Source organism: Epinephelus fuscoguttatus, linkage group LG6, assembly GCF_011397635.1.
Source record: "Epinephelus fuscoguttatus linkage group LG6, E.fuscoguttatus.final_Chr_v1".
NCBI lineage: Eukaryota > Metazoa > Chordata > Actinopteri > Perciformes > Serranidae > Epinephelus > Epinephelus fuscoguttatus.
This window is the reverse complement of record NC_064757.1, coordinates 44,478,042-44,491,343: the sequence shown is the minus strand read 5'-3', so window position 1 is coordinate 44,491,343 and position 13,302 is coordinate 44,478,042. Positions and strand designations below refer to the sequence as shown.

The 13,302-nt window shown below is 39.4% G+C and overlaps 1 protein-coding gene across 1 annotated transcript in view; it reads left to right on the top strand.

Annotated features, from left to right (window-relative positions):
- snx2 (sorting nexin 2) overlaps positions 1-11,601 on the top strand; it is a 34,616-nt gene extending 23,015 nt beyond the window's left edge. Inside the window, exons 12-15 of the mRNA XM_049579647.1 lie at positions 1,773-1,916; positions 6,289-6,369; positions 6,466-6,537; positions 8,074-11,601. Coding sequence (XP_049435604.1) covers positions 1,773-1,916; positions 6,289-6,369; positions 6,466-6,537; positions 8,074-8,124 — 348 coding nt within the window. The 3' untranslated portion in view covers positions 8,125-11,601. The remainder of the gene's footprint in view (positions 1-1,772; positions 1,917-6,288; positions 6,370-6,465; positions 6,538-8,073) is intronic.
- Positions 11,602-13,302: the final 1,701 nt, after the last annotated feature.

Genomic DNA, 13,302 nt, shown 5'->3' with positions numbered 1-13,302 from the left:
TTTATTTTGAGTCACATTGTTGAAAGAATTTAGTCGTCTGTGTTCAAGCAGGATAACAGGTCTCCATTCATTGCACGCTGGGCTTTCTATTTCCTTGTCGGAGATGTTTTCTTTTTTAATAACCAGCCAAAAGCAATCGATCAATTAAAAACACAAACTGGAACTGGAACATGAAATCTTATATGCCTAACAGACATTGCTTCTCGTTCTTTGAGTTTACATATGGCTAAAGGGGAAAAAAAACAACCGTAAACGGACGGCATGATTAGTGTTGTGTTCAAGGTCCCCCAAAAAACGGAAGAAAAAAAGGCAGAATATTTGATTTTATTTTTTTTTTCACAATCGAATCCTGTGCCATCGAACAAAGCTTTGAAGCTTCAAATTTTTTGGGTCAGGCCTAAATCCCACATGTGAGGGGCTAGCCATAAGGTTGTTGTTTTCAGCAAGTTGGCCTTGAATAGCTGATGTTGCGCTGTAGAGCTGTGTTACTTGTTATGACCTAAGGTGTATTTTAATAAACCTGCCTTTGGTTTAATTTACTCTTTCAAGCTTTATTCCTTCTCATCTTATCTGAGTTCTGTTGTATGTTTGTGCTCCATAGATTTAATTGCAAACTACAGCTGTTTACTAAGTTAAAGATGCGTTGCTGCTAACGACAGCCTGAAGTGGCGATGAGGTCTTAAGGTTTCTTTTTGGAAGGTCTTAAAAAAGTCTTACGAAGGTATTGGAATTAACCTCAGGATTCCCGCATATACCCTGTTTCAGTTTTACACAAATCAAGAGATTTCCAACATAAATTGATGCAGAAAAATTCACCAGAAAGCAGGAAATGAAGTGATTGATACTCAAATACCCCCAGTTTAACATATGACCCCTGTAATGTTCAGATGAGATGATGCCCTGTCATGACTGTATGTGGATTAAAGTACATTTAAATCTGTAAGTCAGTAAAAGATGTGCCACTGTATGCAACTTTATTTTTCTATTAATATTTATGAGAGAGTTGCCCTTTTTTTTGCCCCTCAAAAATGTCCCTGCACCGCACTGATCTGTAACTTAGTACAGCTCATGTGTGCAGTGCGGTCTGCCGTTCTCCACTGTGCGTTGTGCCACGCTCCTCATAGATGATGCAATAGCTCTGCGCAAAACTGGGGGGAACACAGGCTGCTAGTAGCATCAAGAATCCTGAACAAAACCAGCTCAAGAGTCAGAGCTTATTTTGTGGAAAAAGGTTTTGTTCATGACGCCGTTACTCTGCAAATTGCTGCTAGACCAATGCTCTGAGTGTCACACGCAGCTCCTTCAGTCATGGTTATGTGTTAAAACTTCTCTCTGCATTTCACACAGCTGTTAGCATCCTGGACTTTTTTGTGTTTGACTTATTGTTCTCCGTTTGATTTAACAAATCAACTAAACAGAGTAAATAAAGCTAAAACTCACCGCAGTTTGAACAGAGGAAAACATTTCAGGATTTACAGTATGCTCCTGTAAAACATCCCAAAAACACAACAACAAAACACAGACGTTTGTACAGTTACAGGATGCTGTTCATAATTAAACTGGCCGTGAATATTTTTGGGTTCATCTAAAGCAGATGAAAAGTCAAATATAAACAAAGTCACTTTGGTTAAGTTTAATTTGTCTCCATGATAAGTAAATGATGTGTCTTGTGATTGTAAATTCAAGTCTTTGTTCAAAGTGGTTTTTTTTTAAATGAACAGTCAAGTCAGGTATTTCTGTGTTTTAAACTCTGTGTGTGTGTGTGTGTGCAGGGTGTGTTTGACCACCGTATGAAGACGTGGCAGAAGTGGCAGGACAGTCAGATGCTGCTGCAGAAGAAACGAGAAGCTGAAGCCAAACTGCAGTTCAACAACAAACCGGACAAACTGCAGCAGGCCAAAGACGAGATCAAAGAGGTGAGACACACACGCACAGAGGGAGAGAAGGAGGGAGGGATGTAGACTGATAAGTTAGTAATGTTTAAAACAATCAGTGCACTGCTTAATCATACGCAATAGCAGTCCTTGCACAGGCACTATAGAGGCAAAGGCAGTATATAGCATTCACTGATCCTGCCCTCACCACGGGCCGCTCTGATTATCTGCTGTATAATATTAATAATTGATGTTTCTACACAGCACGGCTCAAAGTCTAGTTTGACTCAATCAGGTGAGACGCTGCTCTCAGGAATCACTCTCCCCTCTCTGAGGCTGTTGGCGTGTCCAGTCAGAGAAAACAAGCGCACCTTTGGGGCTCAGTCATGTGAAAACTTTTCTTTTTATTTGTTTTATATATAAATCTTGTTTTCTCTCAGCCCGCAGACTCGAACATGAACTCAGTACGACAAACAAGAGCAGGAGAGAGGAGAAAAGTACTTTATTAGAGCATCTGTTGAAGCTGTCACCACACAAATTCATCCTCTCTGTCAGGAAACACACACACACACACACACGTACACACACACATACACACACACACGCACGGCTGGTGGGTTGGGGGTCTGGTATTAGAGCGGAGGAGCTGTCAGATGTGGGGTTTTGGGGGGAGGCTGCTGTCAGAAGCTGCAGACGAGGACAGATCGCAGTAGAGTTACAACCAACATTTATTTGGAGCCGACGAGAGTTTTGCCGCCTGTCAGGAGTCGGGTTTTGGTTCACGCCTTGACAACAGCCAACAGAAAACACACAGAGGCTTTTTCTGAGGCCAAAAAAAGAGTTTTACTTCACACGGCTGCTGCTGCTGCTGCTGGAGACCTGCTGAACAGCTGCTACAGAGAGACCTCTGTACACTGCAGATTCATTCATAGTGCATCATCTGAGGGGAAAGAATGATCGCCTCCATTTACGTCTGAATTCTTGCTTCTTCTCTGAGTCATAACTCAATCAGATCTCAACATACACACACACGTGATACACACATGATCTTTAGCTTCATATTGACTCAGACTTTATTATTATGTCATTACTTTCAATGTCAATCACAAATAAACCTCCATAAACATCCGCTTGGAAATACACGTTCCGTATAACTGCAGAACCTGACAGTCTTCACATTTTTAAATTTTCTTCAGTGTCAAATGAATCCAGTGACAGCTCTCCGTACATCCATGAGCACACTGCCAACAGGAGCTGCTAACCGCTAACTTGGCGCACCTTTAATGGGGCTAATTTGCCAATGTGCAGATAAATATAAGCTACAAACACTGTATTTACCCCAAATAATGCTGTGTCCACAACATTTCGTTTGAGGAAAAGACATGTGTGAACATCCTCCTGTGAAGAAACTCTTCTTCTCTCCTGCTGCCTCGCTGCTGTAGGTGTCATGGCGTTTTCTAATTCTCTGCACAAACCTGTCTGTTACCCTCCTCTCCGCCAAAAAAACCCCAACAACATGAGAACAACATTTAGAAAAGTTTGGAAGAGCTTTTGCGTCAAGGTTCACATTAAGCTGAGCTGATTATGAAGAAAATATGTCCTTCCACATGTTCTTCACCTCAGCAATAAGAAAACAGCCTCGTCTCTTCTTCTTCATGTTCTTTCAGGTAGCAAACAACAAAACTGTTGACAGCCTGCGTGCTGCTCCTCTGCTCTCTGTGATCACCTTTATGATCGTCTGGCTCACAGGATGCAGACTTGTCACTGGCCGCCTACAAGCGCGTCACCTTTTCCAAAATCCACGTCACAACTGTACGAGAAACTAGTCTTAGCACTTCCATTGGCGCTGTGTGTGAAACAACCTCAGAGCTGGAAACATGCATGCTAAAATGTTTGTGCGTCATGGCTGCATCCTGAGCTCAGTGTCGCTCAAGACCATTGTGATTAAAGAAATACAAACAACACAGAGCATTTTTTTCCCTCGGTGCAGAATTAGGATGGGCTCAGCCGACGTCTCTCCAGCGCTGGGTAAAGGTCTGGTTATATGAGGCTACCTTTATGATTTGCAGGAGAGTTTATCATCAGTTATAATATCTAAGAAAAAAAACATGTCAGTGAAACTTTATTATTTCTTCATTATGAATATAAAGTTTAATTTCGTCATCGTCATGCTTCTTATTCTCTGCAAGCAACGTGAAAATAGACTTATTTGACAGGACCATGATTTAGGTTTCTCATGACACTGTGATGGAGAGAAGAAGGCTGACAGAGGAAACACAAAGTCCCCGAAACTTTACTGAAATAAAGTGAAACACAGGTTTTAAGTCTGAATTAACAAATGAACTTAATGATGCTTCATTAACCTTTTCAGACCGGAGCAGATTGGCTTGGTTTCTTTCAAAAACATGGGCAGAAGGCAACGAATAATGAAAGACGAAATCTTGTAAGAAATTGGTAAAAAGTGAAAATTCAAAACAAGAAAATTAATGAAAAAAATGAGGGTTAAAAAAAAATTAAGAACAAGCCAACAAACAAGAAAATGACCTGGAAAAACAGCTTAAAAAATTATAATAATTCTGTACCATAAATTTCAAGTATATAACAATGACAATTATAAATATAGGTTTTCTTTAGCTATTTTAAAATAATCTTCTAAATATTTTTTTTGCAATTTCTGGGACATTTCTCACCAAGTTGCTCATAGCCTTTGTCCCCATGTTTTTGAAAGACATTTCACCAGTTTTTTTCTTTCGGAGTTCAGAGGTTTAAATACTTGTGTAAGGCATCTGAAAGCAGCACAAGAAAAGGGATGTCGCTCCAGCCTCCACCTTCAGGGACAGGCCTCACACTTTGATATCAGCTACAAGAACATCACTGTGTTTGGTGCACGTTACTTCTGTGTCAGTGTGACTCAGTAAATTAAAACAAACACAAAAAGCTCAGCAGTTCTGCACTGAATCAAATCCAGCTTCTGTAACTCAGTGATGTAAAACACAGCAGTGTGTTCAGATTATTAACCCACACTGCCCCCTGTGGGCACCAAACAGGAACTACAGCCAGAGTCTGACTCTGCTGTCTGCACACGGACATGTGTGTGACTGGTTTTAGCTTAATAAATAAATAATAAAACAAACACAGAAACACTTTAAATTTATTATTTTTCAATGTGATAAATTTGAATCAGTATTTAATGGCTCATTTCAAAGTGTCGTACCAGAACTTGGCCTTGATAAAATTATATAACTTGAACAAAATATTAATGTGAGGACAAATCTGATCGCAGAACATGTAAACACAACTTTGTGCTCAGATGGTTTTGTCGTCGGCTGTTGGCTTCACAGATTAAAGTACTGTAGGTCCGTATATTACGAGTCTCAGGGAGGACTTTCCTTTCAGTCGGTGCTTTTGTTTCTCCTCAGTGTTTGCTCATGTCTCTGGATCTTCCTCTATGATTTTGGAAGCTCTGAACATTTTTTTCCTGCCTCTTAAATTTTGTTGCATTTTCCCTGCCATGCCTTCCTGCAACCAGGAGATTGAGGAGGTAGGACCTGCCCCGTCCGTCTGTCTGAATGTGTGTCTGTCTGTCTGTCTGTCGGTCTGTCTGTGTCCACCTGCCTGACTGCCTGCCTGCTTCACACCTTTCATTTGCCTCACTGCACCTTTTGGTTTTCACATTTATCACCGTTTGAACATTTTCATGATGCTGTTTGTTTGTTTTTGGTGTTTTGTTGCGTTCCTGCCGTCAGACGATCCACAGTCACATGAAGACGTTTGTCAGTGAAGGTCTCATACTCTCACATTGTACTTCCTGAGAGTCTTTTGCTGAACTTTAGGGTTAAAAATCTTGATTTCAGGTCCAAATGTTTCCCCTAAATACCAGACAAACCCTTTCATGTGACCGTTCAGATCATGTAGTCAAACAGAGTTTTAATTTGCATCCATTTGGCTCATAAAGCACTTTAGTTTGAGTCTTTATCCACGACAGCTTCATATAACCAGTGAATTAAGCTAATTAATCACTATTTCAGCCTTTTAAAGACTCATGTAACCAGGCGGCGGTTGTTGTGTTAGTTCAGTAAATATCAATAACTTCAATTAATAAACTTCATCTACACTAAAAGTATCACCACTGATCAGCCACGTCATGACAGGGATGTGAAAACGTGTGTTATTTATTAAGTTTAAATTCAGTGCTGGTCAGATCAGAGCTCATCATCACAATCCTGTCTGTTTCTCAAAATGAGTTTTTCCTCAGACTCTGAGCCAAAATATCCAGTTCAGTTGTATTTACACACACCAAACTTTCCAGTCTGATTTACATCTCTGTTCTGAAGGTTTTTACAGAGGAGTTTGTTCTGTAACTTTTAAAATATATGTATGAACTCTAAGTGTTGTCTGTCTGTGTGTGTTTCAGCTGGAGGGGAAGGTCCAGCAGGGTGAGAGAGACTTTGAACAAATCTCCAAAACCATACGCAAAGAAGTCAGCAGGTTCGAGGTGAGACGATCTGATGGATGGATGAGAGGGGAATGAATGAGTGAATGAGCTTTGAAATAAATGTATAAAAATCTTCTCTTTTTTTCTGTCGCACAGAAAGAGAGAGTGAAGGACTTTAAAACGATCATTATCAAATATCTGGAGTCACTGGTTCAGACACAACAGCAGGTAAAGACAAAGACTGTATTACTAGTCCATAGCCATTGGTAGCTTTGTCACCTTCTACCTATGCCAGTCCTCAATGCCTATGTGCAGTTTCACATAGATTGACCACGTCAGTGAGTAGAAAAACGTGGGACAGACAGAATGACTGACTGACAGAATGACACACTGACAGTTTCCGTGATTATGTACAGCATACCATACCATGACTTAGTCATACCAAACATTAGAAACAACACCAACATTGGTCCACAGGGGGAGCCACAGCGATCGGTCGCATTTTAGCCATTTTGAAGCATTTTTCTGTTGTTATAGCGCCACCCAGTTGCCAATTAGAGTTAAATTTCTCCAGTCACCTTGAGGCGTCCTGTTCTACATATCTACCAAGTTTAGTAAAAATCCATATGGCGGTTAGGCCTAGATAAGAAATGAGCTCTCTAGCGCCCCCATTTTGTTTGATGGGCTCAATAATGGAGGGGTCCCCTCAGATTATGTGTGGTCATATGCCTACAAAGTTGCGTGGTGATGGGTGAAACCCTTGAGATGTTCTACACCTTTATGTGATGAGCCACGCCCTCCACAATATTCATTGCCTTATAGAAGCTCAGTTTTAGGAAGTTTTCCAACTTTTGCCAAGAGGGAACTTTAGATATTGCTCCCTAGATTATGTTCACCCAGTTTCATGCAGATCGCTCAAACTTCCTAGGAAGAGATCCATTTGAAGTGTTTTTCAAAAAATTCAAAATGGTGGAAAATCTATATAAGCGGAAGTTATGGGTTTTTGAGGCAAATGTGTTCCTCATGAGGAGAGGCATCTCTGTGCAAAGTTTCATGTCTCTACGACATACGGGGCATGAGATATGCCCATTCAAAGTTTGACATTTCAATGGGTTGCTATAGCGCCCCCCTTTGGCCAATTGATGTAATATTGCTTCATTGGCATCCTTGCACGTGATGATCAACAAATTAAGAATTGAACATTTTAAATCTGATAAAATAAAAATCCTTGAGACGTCTCATGTGAGATCGGTTAAAGTCAAATTTCCTTCAAGAAAAAGGCAATTTTAGTTCATTTTCTGATTTAATAAGGACGTAATTCACACATTATATAAAATTACACATATGAAATAATGTGAATCGTAGCTTTTTATCTATTTTTTTACTTAATTTAAGGCCATCAAAGACAAATTGCAAATTGCTTTGTGATTTACAGTGGATAATAAAGTTATTCTAATTCTGAATATAAATTTAAATGCACATTCAATTTCACAATTTTTTTTATGACTGACTTTTAATATTCATTTTGGCAGTAATTTTGCATTTTCAAAGAGGAAATCTTTGATTTTGAAATTTAAAAATGAAGTTTGTGACACATCATGTGCACACAGTGTTCAGTTTGATGAAATGATCTCATTTTACTAGTGGCAGCCACAGTACATTAGAGTGGAATATGATATATAAGATGGTTTACATGTGAAGTTTAATTCACTGTAATATAATGAACGTCTATGAAAAGTGAATAATTTCCTTTTTTCTCCGCAGCTGATAAAATACTGGGAGGCCTTCTTACCCGAGGCCAAGGCCATCTCATAGAGTCCACACACACACAACAGACAGTCCTGACTGGCTCCGGTCAAACTACACTACCCATAATGCACCAGTCCTCCCAGCTCACCCTGCTCCACCTGTTTATGCCCAGAGTGATGAAGACAAGTGAAGGCAGCCAATCAGCTCCAAGGGACTTTTCTGCAGTAAAAAAAACATCAGCAAGAAAACTCTTAACTTTACACTTCGTCTTCTTTTACTCCTCTTTTTTTGTCTCTGCTGAACTCGTGTTGCGTTCATGTCCCACCACAGTAATTGTTCTCCTGATCGATGCTTTTACACTAACGCTGTAATGCTAACAACAGTTTTGCACTCCTCGTACTTTTTCCTTCTTCATATTGTCAGAATTCAAAATTCAAAAGTGAGAAAATAAACTTCCTGCGTTGGATTTTTTTATAAACATGAAAGTCAGAAGCTCATAATCCCGTACGACATGAACGCAGCATTAGTCATGACCCTGGTGATGGCTTTCCTCTCCAAACAGATTCACACATGGTGCCAGTTTTTACAACTTTGAGCACTTTGTTTGTTTATTTTTGCCACCAGACACAAAGGGAACGGGCGAGCGTGGTCGTGGGCGGAGGAATCTCACTCTGAATTTGTATTTGAGTTTATTTGTAAGGAAAACCTCGATGCTCCGCAGCAACAACAGATAGGTAAAGGAAATGATGTTTATTTCCCTCCATCAGTTTGGTCTTCGTGTGCATGGAAGCACATTCTCGCCATAAAATTTAAAAAGATGATGAAAGTCAAAGCAAATTCAGAAAATCTTGAAAGTGAACTAAAATTTTCCCTGCCATGTCCCGCCCAGCAACAAAACCATGAAGCTATTCTATTGGACGTCTTTTACTGTGATCTCTGGGAATTGTAGTTGACTTCTCTCCTAACGCAATCTTGAAACTTTTGCTTTTTTTTTTTTTTCTCTGATGGAGCAGATTTTCTCTCTGCTCAGTGTCTGTGTTTGAAACCAGGAATGTGAAGATGTTACTGCAGGACGCCTGCAACCACCTGTCCAATTTTATCCATAAATAACATTTCGGCATCATGGGACTTTTATCCATCACTTTCAGAAGTTATGCTAACAGTGCTAACAGCTTTTTGTTACAGCAGGTAACCATGGGAACCACTAAACTCCACTAAAACCCCCAAAACCAACCTTGACGTCTGAATATCTGCAGTTTTATTTTGAAGTTTGGAACGTGAGCTGTGAAACTGATCTGGAGTCAGTGATGAAGGACGACTGACTGCATCCTGTTGTTATTTTGTGTCCTGTATTTCCTGTCACCTGTCCGATCCCCTCACTTCCTCCGTCACTTGCATTTCAAAACAAGAGTCTTTGTTTTTGTTGCTGTATGATCGCAAGTGAAGGCAACGCTTTCTGGTTTCTGACCTCTCTGAGTCAACGAGAGCCGAGAAGGAAGAATCTCACTTTGTGGTTCATTTCACTGCTGCTGTTTCCTGAACATTTCCAAACTTGGAAAGTTAGATTTTCGCTCGATAGAATCACTTTGACTTTACTCTGAGTTTATTCGACACATTCTCACTCCCGGCTCGTCAGATACCAACACTTGGTCAGTGGCCCGTCACGTCAGAGTATGACACACTAAGTACACCTCCTGCGTCAGTTTTGGACATTCAGGGAAGGCGTGTCAATTGACGCCTGTTATGTGCATCGTCTCTTTTCAAAATAAACTTCTGTTTACAAAGAAAATGCAGTTTCTGCTCACTGCATGCATGCAGTCGCTTTCAAAATAAATCAAGAACGTTGGTAAAAAAACGTCATATTTTTAGATTTACTTTGTTACGTTCAGGCAGCAAAAGCATGCAATTTAGCTCATTAAATAAATTAGTTTGTTGTTCACCTCTTCCACCAAAATTATCTCCTGTACGTGTTTTTTTTTTTTTTTTAAACAGAAAAAACCCGCTAAAATAGGCTAAAAATGACTTCATTTTATTTATCCCTTATTCAGTCTGTCTTCCAAGCTTGGTGCAGACTCATTTGGAACGTTTGAGCGCCGCTTGGGCGGAGACAGATGTTATTTTGTGGTGCTGCGTCGCTGCATCTCGCCGATTAAGGGGCTAAAAGTACCACGTTCACCTGTATGTTGTGTTTCCATCAATGCCAGTCGGAGCCGATCAACACCTGTGACTACTGCAGAGTCCTTTGTAGCCTTAGTCATTCAAAAGCCAGATGATAGCCGGTGTTAGCGGGTTTTTTATGCCGTGGAGAAGAGGATTACTAACCTAATGTAACATCACATGATATACGTCACTAGCATAGCATGGTGCACAAACTAACACACTATGTTGTTCTTAAATAACTGGACTGACTTTTGGTCTCACACTGGACTCATCCAGCTCCTCTCCTCCCTGCCTTATGCTCACTGTCTCGCTATTTATGCTGCGTGAGTTTCCTGGAGTGTCAGTATGAGCCACCGTCTCGTACCGCAGCTAAAGTGTGCCTCTGTTCGACAGTGTCTAACGCTGATGGGCCACTGACCAAATGTCGCTATGTCTGTGGCATCATTGAAGATATTTCCCACAGTGTCCAAAGGGAGCAAAGTTTCTCTGCTGCAGTACTCCTGACGTCATCAGACCTAAACCAGAGGGTACAAGAGTAAATTAACCTCTGTGATGTCATATTAGATCACATGTTCAATCATAAACCCGCAGTGTGAGCAGAACCACAGTGTGTTCCTTCCTCTTCCTCGACATCCTCAGAGAGGAAGACTTTGATGTTTTGATATTTTGGTTTCATTCAATTTAACAGGAAATGAAAAACAAGCTTGTTAGCATCTTTAGCATTTTTAGCTTCAGCAGCTCGTGTTGCTAACAAGCTGTGTTCACTGCAGATGAGGGATGTCTTGTTGAAGGAGGCTAAACTGAACGCAGAGTTCAGAGTGTTTCAGGTGTGGAGGAAGTGAGCGGCTGTCAGGTGACAGAGTGTGTGTCCGTCCGTCCGTCCGGAGAGCAGCCTCGGACTGTCTCTCTTCCTGTTGATCAGCGTGAGGGCTGCTACTTTACAGAATCTGTTCTTGATTTTATTTTGCTGACTTTAAAGCACACTATTGTCAGAATAAAATCCGACATCCTGAATCTATCAGAGAAAATAAATCTGACATCTTATTAGATAAATGTAGAAATGAAAACTGGAATTTTTTTCTTCTTCTTCTCAGTCCGTATCTCCACTGCTCCTCAATCTTAAATCATATAACACTGTGTTGATTGCTACCTTTTTGTATTTTATTCCATGTTTTATTCCAGATTTATTTTGCCGCCTAATGACGTGCAATGGTTGAAAACTTTCAGTTGATTTTATTATTATTATTTTTTTTTTGGTCGTTATTTTCACAGATGATGAAATTCTTTATCTGAGCAGATTTTTTTAAACTTTATGTTTTGACGTGACATTCCTGCAGCGCGGCAGAGCAGACGTTTAAAAACTTTAATTACAATAAAGGAATGTATCTCATCTGTGGTTGCACTGCGTGGTAATTATTATCATCATTATTATTATTGTCATTATTATTATTATTATTATTATTATTATTATATTTAATGCAGATTATTCAACTCATCTTCTGTTAAAAAAAATTAAGGTAAGTGATCAGTTAAGGCTTTTTAAAACTTCCTTTTTAAGCCTTATTCTTAAACCCAGAGTCTGTAATTAATGTTTATATAATTATTACCCCACTATTTAAAAAAAAAAATCATCTGCTCAGTTTATTATTAATATTATTATTATTTTAACTTTAATTTATCTTTGTGTATGTGTTTATACATTTCAAATGCTGTTTCAATTTTACTTAAAGGGACATTTCTCATACCGTAGTGTATTAAAAATACTGATTATCATCATCATATAAGAATTCAGTAAGATTTAATTTTACATAGACAATTATGAGTATTACTGAAAGTTTAACTCAACTCAGCTTTACTCAGTGGCGTAAGGGAGTTGCGATGGGCCCCAGTGCACGCTATTATGACAGACCTTAGTTACTGGCTATGAAGCGCACACACACACACACACATACATACATAGTTTAGGTCTATATATATTTTACCAACAATGTGCCTTCCTGCCTCATTTATGTCATATCTGCTTGCAGATGTGCTCAGCTTGTCAGCCTAAAGAGATTTTACACCTAAACTAACTGTTGTAAATCATTTCATCTCGTTACATGATTAAACTGAGAATTGATATTAGACAGCATCAACACATACTACCCAGAAATCACTGTTATATATCTGTATATGACAAAAACTACAAGAGAAAATAGGAAATTAGTAGTTTAACGAACTTGGGTTTTTTATAGTTTCTGTAGTTAAATTATAGTTTTTATAGTTTCTGTAGAATAAGCATAATTTCATATTAGACTGATGCTATTTTACAAAAACAGAAAACCATGATGGAGATAGGTTTTGCCTTTTTCAGGGCATGTATAGAAAATCGCACCATTTTTGATTAAATTTAAGTTCTTTTTTGAACACGGGCGTATTTCCAGGTGGCATTGGGCCCCTCCAGCCCAGGGGCCCCTGCACAGCCACACTGCCTGCACTGTCTATATTTACACCCCTGGCTTTATTCATACAGCACCCTTCATACACACATGCAGCCCAAAGTGCTTCACATAGCAAAACTGAAATAACACAGATACAGTTTAAGATATTTTAATGGCTAAATTATGCCTGAAAAGTTTTGCTTTGTCCATATTTTCTTTCAAAAAAATATTCTTTATACGTACATGTGTAGGTACATATAAAACAGATGGTGCCTCGTCAGTCAAAGCACACGGTGAGGCACCACTGACCACAAAGAAACAACCTCTCAGACATAAAGTCATATTTTAGACATGCATAAATCCTAAAAGCATGTGAATATTATTTCATTATCTTCACAAAAATTTAGTATAAAATAACCATATTGCAAGTTCTCTATCACGGAGCACTCATTCTTTCTCCATCATCTGATAGGTCTCTCACAAATGCAGTAAATTGTCCCCAAACCTTGTCAGACATCCTGTTTCCCTTTTATGTTTCTCTTTATAACGGATGACTTGTTATTATCTGTCTAACTCAATATGCAACACTTGGTGTATTGGTTGCTCTGTCCATATTTAATGCTCCCTGCAGGTGTAGTTCAGAGGTGTTCAAAGACCAGATTGA